The following is a 17,263-nucleotide window of genomic DNA, read 5'->3' as shown; positions in this document are numbered from 1 at the left end:
TGTCCCCAAACAAGTGTCCGCAGACAAGCGCAACGTCCCAGGCCCAAGTGCCGGGTCCTGCCCCGGGGTCACCCGAACCCCCCGGAGGCCCAGGGCCCGGCCCTGCCCCGGCACGGCTGAGGCACCTCCAGGGCTGGGCCCTGAGACAAGACACACACACTGAGGGGCTGCAGCGTGCCCAGGGAAGGGGCTGGAGTACCACTGATGAAGCTGCTCCTTCAGCTCCTTTCCTCAATCCGTGGAATTCATGGATCTTTCAAATGTTATTCACATCCATTACTGACTCTAAAAAACAAGGAAAACTCATCGTTGCCAAGTGTCCACACTCCAAGTTAATACACACAAGCAACTTAACCAGTTTACTCCACTGAGACTCTTGTGAAAACCAAGCTTATCTTTTAAGTTTCACACACCACAACTTTTATCTTTCTCTACTCACATATTTGCTTTGTTTGTTAAATGATAGTTCAGGAACTTCAACCCTGTGGCTCTTTTCAGAGAGAAACACCAACGAGACCAACAAATGCTTCCAGCACTTAAAGCAAAAATAATCAGAAATGGGAATTTCACAGACTGAGCTCTCAAAGTTGCCCCCACAGAGCAGGAGGCTTATGGTCACTCTCAAGATGAAGTTATGCAGTTAAAGCCACCAAATGTTTCCCACAGTTAGGTAATGAGGCTTCACATATATTTCTAATAAAAGCAGCTGTCCTACTACAGATGAATATGCAAAAAAAAAAGGTTTTCAACAACACTTTATTGAAGCACTTCAAAATTATCACAATGATAGATGTTGCCTTTAACAGAATAAAACTTGTCATGTCGTAATTAAAAGGCACTAATCCTGGCACAAAGGTCTACTTACCCACCTTCCACTGTGAGGGAAATAAAAACATCAAGTATTTCACTTCTCTTTTTTAAAGAGTATGTGCAAACCTGCTCCGAGTGCCATTCTGTGTTTGTCACTTGAGTGACATGCAAGAGAAAACCCCAATGTTTCACCAAGACACACTTTAACATCCAGCATCTGCAGCCCTAAAGCAACAGAGCCCTCACTGAAGGTTCATGATCTAGTGAGACAAGTTCTGCACTCACTTTTGGGGAATAAAAGCCCTGAAGCACATGAGTGTCAGGCACTCACACATTACTTCTCCTTTGACACGACTGACTGCTTTGCTGGCCGTGTCATCTCAGAAATCTAGATAAAATAACCTGATTTACACTCCCTTTTTGAATTCACACTCGAGTCAGGGTCAGTGCAAGGGCAGGGCAGTGGGGAGCAGTGCTGGGCATGCTGCTGGAGGAAGCACAAAGCAAACCATGACATGCCATTGCACAGCCACAGCAATGACAAAATGAAACCTCAGGAAAGCTAAAAGCTTTATAATCCAGCTAAGCCATACTTCAGGTTATTAGAGATCCCTGCACAACATTCCTCTAATAAACAGAGAGACTGTTTAAGGCATTTTCTTTGGCCTTTCTTCTAGCAGAAAGTGAAGATTATGCAGTTTGATATGTCAGCATCCCAAAAGGACCATCTTTCCAACCTGTTTCCATCAAGATGCAAAGAGAAAACATAAAGCAGTGAGAAACCAGACTATTCCACGGATCACGAACCAGCTCCACCTTTGGGCATCATTCCTCTTGCCAAGTGGTGGGACTGAATTGCTCTGTGCAGCTGCTCAGACCCTCAGCTGTACTCGGTGATAAGGAGAATTACCCTGCACTGTAACTGCACTTAGAGAAACCACCATCCACACAAAGCTGAGAGGACACGAACACTCCAAGGAAACCTTTCACACAGCCTGGAGCTGTGAGTGCAAACACAAACATTCCTAATCCAATCATTGCTGCTCCGTGATCACTTGTACTGAATAAACCCAACACCAAGGACTGAGAGTTCATGGCTGGTGTAAATCACCAGGACACCAGACTGACAACACACCAGGGGCTCACAAAGGTAGGACTGCTGCCTAACTTCATGTAGATTCACCACCAAAAGTTCTCTCTGGCTCAACATTTGCCTTTTCACAAGATGTGCATTTCTTATTATGCCAACAGCCAAGGCCTCCATCAGAGGAGAGTGTCAGGACTGTGCTACTGATGTTAAGTACAGTAGTTTATGTTATCAAAATTCCTTCCCCCAAAAGCAACTTTTCTTAGGAGAACGGGACATTTAATCAGCCTCTTTTTACTGTCCAGACTCATTACAGAGCCCAAGACACGTAATCATCATGAGATTTGATGACTAGAACAGAGCTCTAGCATCCAAACTCAGCAAACAGCACTGCTAATGCTCTACACCCCTGTTAGAACACACAAGATTTAACCTTGGCCATAACTGTGCCAGACGAGGGAGCAGTTTTTCCAGTGCAAGGCTGAAGGTGCTGAGAACAGCCTCCCTTCCCTGGAAAGACTCACCACACCTCCTATTTCAAAGGGAAGGCAGCTGGGGAGTTAATCAAGCCCTGAAACAGGACCAGTGCAATCCTCTGCGCTGGAATCAAACAGCCACTCCCAGCTCTCCTTCCTGCCACGTGAGGAACCAAGGACATCTGGGAGAACAGCACAAGAATTAGCTGTGAAACCCAGGTGGGATTATTTTGTGAAGTAATTTTAGAGCGCACACATCACAGGTGGCCCCTGTGGTTCTCCCTATTTACACGTAGAAGTAGAAACTATTACTGAAATACCACATCAAGGGCTGTTGGCCAGTTCATACCACAGCTGATTTACTGAAGTGACTGGTTCTGGTATCAGACCAACCAGGGTGACAAAGCTTAGTGCACTAATCCTGTTCTCAGATTTGTGTCTAGAGGCATTTTTTTGGACTGTGAACTCCGGGGAGCTGGTTTTGCATGCAGGAAACTCCCAAAGAAACACACACATGTTCTTTTACCCAACAGTTCACCAGTCCTTCCCACCAGCCAAGTTACACTGAAGGATGCTAAAAGACCTGCTCTCAGTACTAAAAACTAACCTGTTACAGCCCAGCAAGTTTGGAAGCTTCCGTGGAGGCAAGCCCTGAAACAAGACATCCAATTTGTTACCATTAATTGGAAGATGGTGACATAACAGTCCTATAAATTATCAGTGACCTAAGAGACATTAATGCAACAAAAGCCTTTGGGAGGAACAGCCAATGAAACTCCAGATTACAATCACAGCAAAGATTTTGTTGGAGACCTCAGTCAACAAAAGCCTCACTTCCCACTGAGATAAGAATCTTTCTGCTTTAATTGGCAGTGAATGATCAGGCACTGCAAGATTTGACACTTGTGCTAGAAAAACAAAGGTTTTACTCTAGGCTTGACAAGAAAGAAGCTTGCAGACACATGCACGTCTCTCCTGAAAACAGAGCTCCAGAAGGCTGCCCCTACTTCTGACCCCTCAGCTGCCCAGTGCTTTTTATATACATAAAAGAGCACTGAATTCTGCTGAGACTGACTAGCTGAGCTTGCTCAGGTAAGCTGAGCAAACCCCAGGCCTCAAAGGCAGTTTTATGAGCATTTCACTGGAACAGTTGAGCCACTGAACCTAAATCAGCTCAGGTATTTACCAATCCTTCTTCCCCCACTGTCATCTCTGGGAGAGGAGACACACATCCCATCGTGTATTTCCATGAGTTCGGCCACATCAACTCAAGTCAGTCAGTTAAGTGTCAATACAACCCTCAAAACATAAGTTTATTGAATAAAGCTGAAGAGCAGTAAACCAACATATGCATCCACCTAAATAAAAAAATTCACGTATTTACAAAGTTCAGTAATTGTATAAGTTGTTCACATGCAGAGAGTAATGCACAGGTTAACAATTGGTAGTGTTTGGATGCCATAAACGCTGAAAGCAGTGAAGTATATAAACACCAAACACATCAAGTTTAGCTATAGGCCAGTTAACTAAACAGTGACCTGGTCCCCCACAAAGATTCACACATTCTAGTTTAGGTTCCTTATTTTAGGCACAAGCAAGTTTGCTAAATAAAGGTAACTGTAGCAGTTCCTGGTGAACTCGGGACTACAGTAGCAAGTTAATTTACCCTCTCCTCTACAGCACCAGAGTATGAATTAATTGAAATCATGCTTCAGAGAACCGAAAGGGGACAAAAAGTTAAAATGCAACTTCAGACTGAACGCAGGCAGCTTGTAGTGTCTGTGCAACAGTGCCAGAGGTGGTACAGAACAGTAAGGCCATGGCAGTCTGCATTAAAACTGGCTTGTCACAGCTGACAGGGACTAAGCATGTTCCCAACCAAAGACTCCCACGGGATGCAAACCACATTGAGGTGAGGAATCACACACAGTGTGAGGCAACACGGGCAGGTGAACCATGGATCTGCACACACGAGTAAAGCTACGCTGACACTGCTGGATGAACAAACCAGTCTCAACAAGTCTGTCCCTTTAAATAGGCTGAAGTCATTGAGAAAGTAAAGCTGCAAAAACATTGCGATCTTGAGTTTATACACACTTCCCTAAGCTGCAGGAGCTGGGCAAGAGACAGGATCATTGGCTCTCTTGTGCTTTGACACAGTAGAACATTTCATCTGGCATCTTACAGGCTTTGCACATGGTTACATCGAAAAGCAGGCAGGTCTAGAGTTGTCACAATAGCCCAGGTATTCCATAGCACCAGGTGAAACTGTGCCCAGCCATTCCATGAGCAGGAGAGACACTAGACAATTACACAGATAGTGTGCTAGAGGGCAACAACCGCCTGGATACAAGAACATCAGTAACTGGGGTGTCATGCAGCTGCTCACAATGCATGTTCTGGTTTCAGACAGAGACCACGAGGATCTGGAGACAGAAGAATGTATTTGAACAAAGCCTGATGTTCCTAGCAATTTGTTTTCATGCTGGAATACTCCAATTTTCGAAAGTTTACAGAACAGTCCATTCCCATCCCCCACACAAATGTTAAACAGAAGCAACAGAACGATTTTAAAAGATGACTCTTTCCTAATTCATCATGAGAGTTTTCTTTTTCAAGTGACAGGATCTCAGCTGTAGGTTAGTGATGCTGATCTATGCCTTGTGCTCCCCTCTGCAAACAGTTTCCATTTCTCTGCTTACATACACACATCACATGCATTTGTGAGATAAATCAGTATCCCACAACTCACGCTTAAATGTTTTCTAACTACTGGATGTGGCATCTTACAGAATCTTAATGCTGTCAAGCATCAGCATCTTCAAGCCACTAAACACTAGAAATAAAACACTTGCTGAAAATCATATAAAAACCTGGCCCTGAAAAACCAGAACAGAGTGTACCATCGTAGTTAACATGGTAGAGATATTTTTTTAAAAAGCCCCCCCCCACAACCCTCCCACCACAGATGGTTGTAAAATAAATATTTGTGCTGACTTTATCATGACAACTCTAGTTGTTTTGTGACAGAATAGGAATACAAGTCTTCAGCAGTGCACATGAGAAATGAACCGTGAAAAGGCAGATTCTTGATACAGGATTTTTGGGTAGTATCTCATTATGGAGGGAAGTGGACAATTGAGATTATGGCCAACTGGTACTGGAGATTCCAGGAAGACTTCAGCTTCTTCTAGATTTTGAATGCTGAATAAGCCACTGAAGCGTGATATCTACAGAGAGAGAGAAGAGAGGTGTTCAAGTGTCTGTATTTGTATAACTGGCATGGCTTTGGTACAGGAATATCCAAGTTCTTCTCTAGAGGATGGTTCAAGGCAGATCAACAGGATAATTTTTGGAATGCTTGCTGTCTGTGCTTTGGATCCTGTAGCTGCCCAGCATCCTTCAAGTAACAAACAAAGTCACTGCTGCAGAAATCCTGGTTCCTCAGTCACCTACACCACTAGGAAAAGGACATCCCTTAATCTGATGCTTCCTTATTGGCTCCAATAATTTGCCTTTGAACTCCACAAGTTTTAAAGCATTTGCTGTCAGTGCCAGACAGATGCACTGTTTGGCTGCAGTGGTTAGCAGATTCCACAGCACAAACAGCAAGGAAAGGTGATTCTTTCAAGGGAATGACTTGAGGAAAAACTTGCTGCAAGTACTTGCCCTCCTCCCCAAGTGAGAAAGAGGTGAGAGCACCTGATAAAGTATAAAATCACTTAGGCCAAGCTAATGGTGAGACTGGTCAGCTATTTCCTGCAACCTAACTGAAGAAAGGAGCACATTTCACAGGGACTGACATCTGTTTCAGTAACTACAACCCTACAACTTTAATACCAGTCAAGTTTCCTCACTGCCATCAGGAGTTATGCTGAATTTACCCACTGCACTCACACATTTGATTCCCTGATTTCCTGAAGTCAGGAAACGTGTGTTTCAGAAGTTGCACCATCCCCCAGCCCATCCTCTGACAGCTCTTCATAAAGCTCAGCATTTTGGGTTAATAGTTACCTATGTTATCTTTCTCTTTGCAAGAAATTGAGTAGCAGCAGATTTCTCTGTCCTGAATAGCAGCGAGGTTCCTAGGAAAGAAAGAACATTTCAGCATGAATTTCTCTTACACAGGGACTCTTACTGAGAACCTAAATGCTCCCCTTCACCTTCTCCACATAACTGGTTTCTGTACAATGTTGTTACCTCCTGTTGCTGGGTTTTCTGCTTTCAAATGCAAGCTTCCTGATTTAATAACAACCTTATGTACATGAAATTACTGAGTTAAAAAAATGTTTCTTAGGAAGGGTTAGACTTACATCTTTTCAATTAGCTGTTTCTCATCCAAAGCATTAGGAAGGTCTCTCTTATTTCCAAGTACTAGAACCTGAAATCCAGAGAAGGAAATGGTTGCAGCTTTGCTTCAAAAAAACAACAAAAAGACAAAACCCCCGAACTCCACTTTAAAGGAGTCTCACAAACAGTCTGCACTTGCCTATTAAATCTAATGGAATGAGATATTCACTATTAAACCAGATCAAAAAGGCAGCCTGACCTAGTCACAGGGAAAGTGGAGGTCCAAATAAACTGTTCTGTGCAAAGAGCAAGCACAGAAACACATCAGCTGACAAAACTGAGAACAATCCCAGCAGAGTTTCATCTGAGATTCCCCAAACTTAATTTACACTTCTGTATTACACTCTGCTTAACCTTTAGACAAGAGCACCAACTCATACTGTGGAAACCTCTGAACTACTGTTTTAATTTTATTTCTTTTTTTTTTTGCGGGCACTGAACAAAATAAGATCACTGAAAGATGGGCTGAGGTCAACAATTAGTTAAGGCACTGGGGGCAGGTGTTGTTCATGCCTACACTGACCAGTGAGGTCAGGCCTTACAATTAAGAGTTCAAGGCAGACTTCAGAATTGCTCAAGTTATGACATTCCTCAAGCATTTAATACTGTTTAAGGTGATATTACTTACAGGGATTCCTTGTAACTGTGGCTTATCTAGAAGGTTGTGCAGCTCATTTCGAGAGGCTTCTATTTTTTCACGATCTGCAGCATCTACCATGTAGCTTTAGAGAGAATTTCAGGTTAGGTCAGTGAGACTGAGCTCCCTCAGAAACATCAGTCTTTCCTTTACACTGTCAGGTTTGAGCACATTCAACAGGGCTTTAAACAAAGCCAGGGCTTCTAAGCAAAGAATGTGGTTCTTTAAAAGAAAAAAATTCCCTAGGACCAGAGTAGAAGGAAGATGCTTTGAGTTAGACAGCACTGCCACCCAGTTCAGACAGGAAGGAGTTAGTACTCCAGATCAGAAAGATGAAAGAACAACCCATCCTGAGCCCTGAACTCAGGGGTAAAACAGGTCAATCTGGCTGCAGAACAGTTTCAGAATTACAAGGAGAACTAGGGAGTGAGGCATGCTCTGTTAGGAGGCTCACCCAGAAGAGCAGCACACTGGAGGTGAGTAGGAGCTGAGGGAAGGCACTTACACAATAGCATTAACTCCTCTGCAATATCGCTCCCACATGCTCCGGAACCGCGGCTGCCCTCCTATATCCCAGATCTTGAGGCGAGGGAAAAAGACAATTTAGCCATGCACTGTTTTAAACGTGTCAGGCACAGATAAGACAAGAAATCAACACACAGTTTCTCCTTTCTCCTTAGCCAGCTGCTGGGCCCCTCCCGTGTTAAACCAGAGCTAATCCCTCCTACAGCTGCTCAGATCTTACAGCCCACAGCAGGGGATGCAAACTAGAGCACCTTGCAGCAGCTGCAGGAACACACCTGGGAGCTGAGGTTACACACTGAAGTACACAGGAAACTGTGATACACTGACTTCAAACTCTGCATTTGATGTAAGCAATCCTGATGAGTAGACAAGCAGCATCTCTGGGCCCTAAACACTCAGATTAAAGCCAGACAGCCCTATCACAAGATTGCTTTAACTAGTCCATGAACCTGGAAATCACACACAGATTCTCATTTAAGAAACTCCATAAATAAACATAAATGTCTTCTTAAGCTACTTGACAGATTTAGCTGAGCCTCTTCAGTTTTCTATATTTGTCCCAAGGCTGGAAGCAAAACAGAGCAAGCACGTACATTTTAAACTAGAAGCTGAAGACAACAGTCAACAAAGGCAACATACCTTTATTGTAACATTACCCTTTGTAACTTTCCTCATGTTGAAGCCCACGGTAGGAATCATATCTTCACTGAACTGACCCGACTGGAAAAAAAAAGAAAGTTAAATTTAGTGCTTATCTGACGCAGCTGGTTTACACAGTAAAATATCACAAGCTTTTTCTAACCATTTGCCTTCCAACTGAAGGCTTCACGGCCAAGAAGTCCTAGATAATATATCCATGTGTACTGAAGTCAGTCGAGTCATTTCTTACAAGCACTGAAATAATTGTTCAAGCCTTGAGGCAGCCAGGGTGCAAAGTTACCTGGGAGAAGTGCTTTGCACAGCTTAACAGATGGACAGCCAGGACAAGGACAGGAAAAGAACCATCCACCTACTTCTGCTGGAGCCAACTCAGGATTTCTACACTCAGGATCTCCCAGTTACCTGGGAGCTAGAAATATCCAGAAGCTCTCCCTCTGATGCAAGCTACTCTACAGACAGCATTCACAGTCATAAATCACCCACTGGAGGAAGCCTCCAACCCACAGGTATGGGGTAACTCCCTGAGGAGTGTTAGAAGGCTGCAAAGTGGAAGGACCTGCTGGGTCAGCTCCCTGCCAGGCTGCAGTGTCCAGCTTGTTCAGCACTGGGAAAGGCAATGAAATGCAGCTGGATAGTATTTGAGCCTGCTTCCACCAGACATTCAGCATCACTCCAAGCTCTGGCAGAACTGCTGCAAACAGCAGTGCATTAGAGAGGTTCTCCAGTGGCAGATATTTTATTGTCTGTTACCCTTTTATCTGTAGCAGCTGGAGAGCCAAATTCCCAAGTTCCCAGCGATCTCCCGCAGCCAACCCAGGAGCCATAACAATTGTTATCAACACCAGATTTCTGCCCTGCTCCCTCGGCTGTTTGGCACAAGGTGAATCACCACAGTGGCCATTATGAAGCTCACTACACCCATTATGTGTAATAGAACCAGACAGTCAACGAGATCTGAGAAAATTAAGGTCGATCCAAAAGCATTCAGTTGTTTAATTAGGGTGTGATATCACAGCAAAGTCTGCATCTCCCCCTGATGTTGCAGAGAGAGGCCACCCCAGGTTTAAAGCCCACATCACACACCCCAGTTCGGGCCCAACTTCCACCAGCTGGAAGCACCAACTAAGTGTGACCAGGTGACCAAGAAGGCCAGTAGCTCCTGGTTTGTATCAGGACCAGAGCTGCACAGAGGAGTTTGGATCAGGCTCCTGCAGCACTGCTCCTGAACACACTCTAACTTTTCTAACTCAGCAAGGTGCCTGTCCATCAGCTCCCCGTTCCCAAAATCCCCGTGTCCGAACTGTCCATTCCATCACGTGCAGCTCAGCAGCTGCTGGTTGGCTGTGCTTCCAGGGCTGATGCAGCTCAGTTTGGCTCCTGGAGCCAGCGTTGCCTCTGAAGGGTCACTTGCCAGGTTGCTCAAGCACCACGGCATTCCTGCCTCCACATTCCTGCCTCCACAGTCACACCCCACACCCACAACTCTCCTCCAAGCTCTCCCTGAACCTCCATCTCTGTGCTGCTGCACATTACCCCATATGCTGCCAGCTATTCCCACTCAGATACTTCCAGATCCTTCACTCGAGAGCTGTTCCTATCAATAGGAACTCCAGGAATCTCCCAGACTGTGTTCCCTCTGCTGTGTTGTATTTCCAGCAGATATCTGGGAAGCTGAAGTGTCCTATGAGAACAAGTCCTAGTGAATGTGAGACTTCTCCCAGCTGCTTAAGGAGTATTTTGGTGCCTCTTCTTCCTGGGTTGGGTGGTTTAGAACAGATTCCCACCAGGACATCTGCCTTGTTGGCCTTCTCCCTGATTCTTACCCATAAACAACCTTATCATGACCATCATCAAGCTCTACACAGTGCAAACACTCCTGACACACAAGCCTATCCCAAAGCCTCTCCTTTCCTGCCCATCCCTCTGAAGGGTTTATAGCCCTCCACTGCCATCCCACTAATTTACAATGTGTTCAGTATCAAGTTCTCTCGCTGCTCTTTTAGGATACAAATTCCTTCAGAGTAGATCAGCACCTCATTTACCACGTGTTTAATGTAACATTGCAGAAATTACTGTGACCCACCACAAGAAAGCTTTTACAGAATCTTCTGGAAAGCTGCTGCACCTCATATTCCTTCCCAAGTACTCCCTACCCACGCTGCACATCCCAAAACTTGCTCTGACTTGCTTAAAACCTCCACTGCAGAGTCCTCAGTTACACTTGAGTTTCACTGTCTGTTCTCTGCTTTGCAGAGGGACAATCCAGCACTGCCATGAGCACACTGATCAACTCAGCTCTTCATTTGGAAGGCCTCCCTCTGATGGGTGGGTGTTCCTCTGCTCACAGGCACTGTACCCAAAGAAAGCTACTGGCAGTCACCTTCTCTTTTCAGACAGGTCAAAAATTGGTTAAAATGACTGTAGAGGATTTAGCAAGCAGGCAGTGATCTCCTTTGATGGATTCTGCTACTGCATTCAGCTGGCTTGGCCCAGGAACAGTTCTCTGAACCCAGAATTTATGGAGCTTTTGTTTACTACCTCTACAGAAGAAAAAAGCCAGGAATTCAGCTGCAACTTAAGAGTATTCATATGCAAAAAGCTACTCACACAGCAGAACCAGAGGAATATGCCTTTATTGGTAGGCAGTTCTGCTTGAATCACTTCCCTCGGAGAGCAGATTACTCAGCCCTATCACCGTGTGCTCACAATATGATGCTTTCTCCTTCTAAAACAGGCACCAGCTTTAAAACATGTTTGATATGCGCAGCAGTACTTTCAATTCCTGATCACAAAGCCTTTGGCTGCTGTCACACACAGCAGCACTGCCCAAGAGTGGTGCTGACAAACCCAGCACCAGGCAGACACTGCACTCCCTGCAGGGCTCCTGGCAGAGCAGCCCTGTGTCCCAGCAGTGATTATGAATGAAGCTCAAGCTCCGAGGTCACACGGACCATACAGAGCTAACACAAACTGAAGGTCAGCAAACAAACTCAACTCCAGCCCCTGTGTGGGAGATAAGGAACAGGGAGACTAAACAGACTGAATTTCAGAGGCCTCATGCAGAAGGAACCCATGGGACTGATCCTTGAGCCTCCTGGTTTAAGAGATGCTCCCTTTTGGATACTCAAAGCTCCTGGAGAACCTAAATGTGATTTTAGTGCAACATGAACCCATTTACCTGGATGAGTACTTCTGTTGGATAAGGATTATTCAGAGCAGCAAAACTGCTTCCAGACTGAACTAAGTCCCTGCACTGCACTCCATAAATCAGTTTGGGTTCAGCTCACCTTGTATCCCACACCAGCACTAATCCCCACAGACACAGCAGCATCAGCTACAGGGACAGTTCATTTCCCAGAGGAAACCTGCCATCACCTGACATTCCAGCAGTGTAAAAGGGATGCAAGTTTAGTCTTTTTTGATACTTTGTTCATATTACAAGCTGCTTACTAAACCTACCATTTCCAGTCATCTTGAGTCAAAAAACCCAAAACAAACAAAACCACGCTCTGGCTACTTCATCTGCCTCCTCACAGCCATAAGACTCAACTTCCAGGGAGCTACAGAATGATAGAGTGGTTTGGGTTGGGAGGAACCTGTAAAACTACCCTCTTCCACTCTCTGCCATGGGCAGGGACACCTTCCACTAGACCAGGATGCTCCAAGCCCTGTCCAGCCTGGCCTTGTTACCCGGACTGTCAGCACCAAGCCCCCTAAGCAGCTTGATTTTGATTCCACAGCCTGCACAAGGACACTCTTTCCATCATCAGAAAAGGTCAGGGCAGCCTTTAGTTTGCATCTCATAAAGCTGATGTGATTCATGACTGTTACAGGACCAATTTCTTCATATAGGCTTTGTTACTACACAGTAGAGATTGTTCTGTCTTTACTCATATTACTTTTCATCCAGCTAGAAGAGATCACAAACAAGCTTAACCAACTAGGAGATAACATCAGTGGAGTATGGATTCCAGCCAGGACACTCCCCATCCACCTGAACCAGCATATTACATTAAACCCTGCTGTTCATCCCTAAATTTCTCTTTTTTCACACTAAGAAAAAAACGCCACATCTCTCAGAAATCTCCTCTTTAAAAAATAATTTTAAAAACAGTGTAATTTTAGCATATCAAGCTACCCCACACTAAGCCTCCTCTGCAACACTCATAGCCTCCACCAAGCAGTGCATCATAGATGGACAAATCAACTGTCTGTAGTCCAGTTTCCTTCTGGAAATACTTCAGTGTTCCAGCTACCTGTGACCAGTTCAGGAGCCTGACCTCTAGTTTAGAAGCTTCAATCCCTGTGATCTCACAGTCCCTTGAAAGGCTTCACAGCAGCACCTCCATGAATGATTGCTGCAGAAAGCAAAACAACAGTACATGACAAGAAAAGACATTTTTATTTCCCCAACCCTATTCCATGGAACATTTAAAAGGACATAGACCACTTATCATGTAACTACCACAAAAAAAGGCATATTTCTCTCTAGAAGTCATTCATGTAAGAGCTCATTTCATGCCTCTGACAGTCCCAAAAGCATCTTTATCCAGGTTGTTACTACTTAGAGCTCTTCCATTTCTTACAGAATGCTCTGCAGGAACCCAGGACCAGGATGGGAAAAGCAGATTCCAATTTCAGTCACCTGTTTCAGCCCAGCTGGGGGTACAGCAAGCAGGACCTCAAAGACAGAGCATGAGTCACCTCCTGGTAGCTTTATTAGCTAATGAAGTGATGCAATGCATTTCAAGAGACTTCTGCCATTAAGAAACACAACACTTCAAAGTGTATCACCCTTCTCCCCTAGCTACTGTGTGTATGAAGTGACAACACATGGGATTTATGGCCTACCTGAGTGTTCCAGAAGGCACTAAAACAGCAGTGGGATTCTCTAGAACAACCTTTTTCCACACTTTGCCGATGTGGTTTCTTTAAGTCAAAGTTACTTATAATACCCATGAGGCCAGAGGGAAGTCACAGCTCCCAGCTGGCCAAAGGAACCTTTTGTTGAGAGGTGCTTCAGGAATTGCCTCTCTCTAGAAACCAAGGCCTCATTCCAAGGTGTGTTGGATATTCCAAAGTTAAAAAAACAAACCACACTAATTTCAGGCTCTGACACAAATCCTACAAAGGGACCTTATTTACCCTGTCACCACAAACAGGCTGAGTTTAGCTCTTAAGCTTAACAACTATATCGGAGGATCAGACTAACGAGCTTCAGTCTTCCAGTGCCAAACACCTGGATCGAGGATCAACCTACCAGGCTTCAAGCAAAACTTCCAAAAAAAAGCCAGGAGATGCCACTCTTCCATGAAATACCCCTTTGAAAGGGAACAAGTGCCCCATTCTCCAGCAGCACATGCTGCCCAGGCTGGGAGCAGAGTCAGTTTACTTGAGTCATGTTTCAGTTGCGTCACAGGCCGAGGAGGAGCTGGGGCCCCTCCGTGCCTCCCCACACCAGCATGGCCAGCACTCCCAGCTCCACAGCAGGGCTGCAGAAAGGCTGGAACACCCACGAGCTGCAGACGTGCAAACGGCACCAGATACTGCAGCCTCTGTAAATAATGGGCATTTCCAGCGCTCGGATACGGAGCCGACAATTCCAGAGGCGATCCCGGGATGACAGGCAGTTTCTCCAAATAAGAGCCACAGGCCTTCCACATTAGGGAAATTAGGACCAGGAAGAAATGATATCCTCCCTTGTGAGCAAGTTTACTCACGCACATGGAAAACTTAGGCTTAATATCTAATTAGAGACAGTGACTAATGTGGAGCCTCAGCAAAGCAGAAGCTGCATTAGCCACATCCAGCTATAACGAGATTGCACTGCTAAGGCTGGGCTTGAAACCTTCCAGTCAAACTGATCCCAGAATGGTTTGGGTTGGAAGGGACCTTCAAGCCCATCTAGTTCAAGCCCCCTGTCATGGGCAGAGGCACCTTCACTAGATCAGGTCTAAGCTCCAACCTGGCCTTGGACACTCCCAGATATGGGGCAGCCACAGCGTCTCTGGGCAACTGTGCCAGGGCCTCACCACCTTCACAGGGAAGGATTTATCCCTAATATCTAATCCAACTTCCCCATCTCTCAGTTCAAAGCCATTCCTCCTTGTCCTATCACTCCACGCCCTTGTTTGGTCTGATTACAAACCAAGTGCTTGTTTACACTGAAGGAATAAATATGGTCCAAACCCAGCACCAATCTAGAAGATTATTCTAGAACTGGACTGTCTGCCTCTCATGCAGCAGTCAGGCCTTGTATCAAGCTTCCTTGGTTGAGTTTCCCTCTAGTTCCATATGCCTCACTTGATGGGCAGAGATTACATTAGAGATTTATATTGGATTAAACTCACTGTTGTCAAGACTGGTAACAGCCCTATTAGACAGAACACAACCTTCTAAGCCATACCAAGTTCCTGATGTGCAATCCAGCTTTTAGAGGTATCCTACAGGACATCTTGCTGTGTCATTCCTTTCATTTTAGTTTTAAGGAATCCCAACAGCCTCATCCATCCAGCCCATGAACAGGCCTGCAGAGAGCAGTTATTCTTTTCCCACGCTCGTTCCCAAATGCAGACTCTGAACTCAAGTCAGACAGGGAAGCAACTACCAAGTTATCTCTGCATGCCACGGGCAGCAGTACTTCTCTAAAAAGCAATATTGCACTAATGACTGAAGCTTATGCTATTATTTTTTTTTAAATCAGTAATAAAACCCTGAGCAAGTCCCCTCTCTCTGTTTTTCGTAAAGAGTTCATAGATGTCCTAATTAAAAGCTTCAGAAACGCAAGTTGCTGCTTCCAAACCAAGCCAGCCAACGAGGCTGTGTCAGCACACACAACAGCTTCCCTATTTCACTGGGTTTTGCAAGGCTCTTTGAATGACAGTCAGATAAATGTCTGGGTGTGATCCTAACACATGGTTGAAACCTTGCAAAATTCAACCCCCGGCAAAGGAAGCTGGAAGCTGGTGTCAGCTTTACTTAGGAAAACTTTTACCACTTGAGACAACTCAGATGGACTAAACTGATGTGCAGCACTGCTGCAATTCTGAACTGCTCCACATATCTGCATAGCTTCACAGGTAACTCCCTGAACATGTGCTGCTGGCACAACAGTTCTTTGTCAAGTACCATCACCATGAGGACTCCAGCAGACAAAAAACCTGCAGGGTAACCTCAGAGCCCCAAGCTGCAGGAACACTCTGAGCAGTATCAGCTCAGCAGCCAAAGACCGAGGTTGTTCAACAATTTCAGAGCTCCATGTTTAGAAATCCAAGCCCAGAAGTAGTGGCAGCGTGTGAAAGAACAGGCTTCTGGCACTCTTGGGTTAGTTCAGCAACTTTCACATAAAAACCAGTCAGAGAAAAGTGCCCTTTGATGGGGGCAGACCCATTTCCCAGGATTATCAAGGAGCCCACTGAGTGCTCACACCTGAGCTACACAAGACCTTGGTTACGTTTTGCCAGGGTATCCATCAGTGTACAAGGATGAATTCATTCAAGAGAACAGAAGTCCTTTTCCTATCCAGCAACTCACTCACCTGACACTTAAGTAAATACATTCATACAAATATTCCACAGTGTTATGGAGACAGCCTCAAAAAAACCCAAAAGACAAGCTGAAGGTCTGCTCCCTGTAAGGCTGGAGACATCAGCTCTCATTCCAGGGGCTCTGGACTCAGATCCCTCATGCTCCCTGCAGACCCAAAAGGCACCTCAGCTTCCCATTCCAGTCTCCCTACAAGGGCTCCCAAACTTGTCTCCTGGAACGTTTTCCATCCCATATATCCACAGAGCAGGACACTGGTGGAGCCAACCAAGCCATTTAGGCAAAGCTACTCTTTATCTCATTCAACAATGGAAAGCTTCGTGTAGGAGGAGTTCCACACCCTTCCTTCCCTTGCTCCAGGCACACCACCACATCAGCAGGCCCCAGTGCAGCACTTTGCTGCTCTCAGGTTTGTTAGTTGTACTTCTGAAGCAAGCTGTACTTTGAGAGAAAGGAGATTAATTGATACAGGCTGCAGCAATCAGGATAAGCAAACAACTGAGAGGAGAACCGTGAGTGGGTGACACCTCGAACCATTCAGGACCACTGACACAGTCGAAGGGAGGAAGCAGTTGAGGACACACAATGTTATCTCCACATTTGCTAATCCCACAAGGCTGTAGGGACGTGCCAGGGTGTGGGATCGGTGTCCCATTAGCACACGAAGGTTCACGGAGGCACAGCCTCCCATCCCACCCACTGCCCCCCGCTCCATCCCGGGGCACCGGGCCCGGGCTCAGCCCCTCCCGCCGCCCGCTCACCGCGATGACGTTCACGAAGGTGGTCTTGCCCGAGTACTGCAGCCCCACCAGCGTCAGCTCCATCTCCTCCTTCCAGAAGAGCGAGCGGAACCAGTCCAGCAGCCGGGACAGCAGCGCCAGCATGGTGGCGGCGGGCAGGCGGGCGGGCCGGGGGCGCTGCGGGCCGGGCCGGGGCGCTGCGGGCTGGGCCGGGGCGCTGTCTGCGGCGGTCCGGGCTGTGCCGTGCGGGGCTGTGCGGTGCCGGTCGGGGCTGTGCGGTGCCGTTCCGTGTTGTGCCGGTCCGGGCCGTGTTATCCTGTGCCGTGCCGGGCCGGTCCGGGACACCCGCGCTCGCCGCCCGGCTCCCCCCCGCCGTCACGTGACCGCGCGGTCACCGGCACGGGCCGCGCGCGCCGCCGGCCCCGCCCCGCCC

The 17,263-nt window shown here is 46.3% G+C and overlaps 1 protein-coding gene across 1 annotated transcript; it reads right to left on the bottom strand.

Moving 5' to 3' along the window:
• Window positions 1-740: 740 nt before the first annotated feature.
• ARL8B (ADP ribosylation factor like GTPase 8B) lies at window positions 741-17,131 on the bottom strand. Its single transcript, XM_027702578.1, has 7 exons — window positions 16,852-17,131; window positions 8,525-8,605; window positions 7,866-7,939; window positions 7,352-7,445; window positions 6,687-6,754; window positions 6,388-6,458; window positions 741-5,603 (listed from the first exon to the last, which is right to left on the bottom strand). The coding sequence occupies exons 1-7, from the start codon at window positions 16,972-16,974 to the stop codon at window positions 5,554-5,556; spliced, it is 561 nt and encodes a 186-aa protein (XP_027558379.1). The 5' UTR covers window positions 16,975-17,131; the 3' UTR covers window positions 741-5,553.
• Between the last annotated feature and the right edge of the window lie 132 nt (window positions 17,132-17,263).

The sequence above is a fragment of the Neopelma chrysocephalum genome, unplaced genomic scaffold, assembly GCF_003984885.1.
Source record: "Neopelma chrysocephalum unplaced genomic scaffold, ASM398488v2 Primary Assembly neopelma1_189, whole genome shotgun sequence".
Lineage (NCBI taxonomy): Eukaryota > Metazoa > Chordata > Aves > Passeriformes > Pipridae > Neopelma > Neopelma chrysocephalum.
The sequence above is the reverse complement of the archived record's forward strand: the minus strand, read 5'-3'. Positions and strand labels throughout refer to the sequence as shown.

Coding starts and splice junctions, on each gene's coding strand:
- ARL8B (XM_027702578.1), bottom strand. CDS start 16,974: ATGCTGGCGCTGCTGTCCCGGCTGCTGGACTGGTTCCGCTCGCTCTTC. Junction 6,755..7,351: donor CACAGTTACAAGGAATCCCT/GTAAGTAATATC, acceptor TCTGGATTTCAG/GTTCTAGTACTTGGAAATAA. Junction 5,604..6,387: donor CAAAGAGAAAGATAACATAG/GTAACTATTAAC, acceptor CTCTCTCTGTAG/ATATCACGCTTCAGTGGCTT.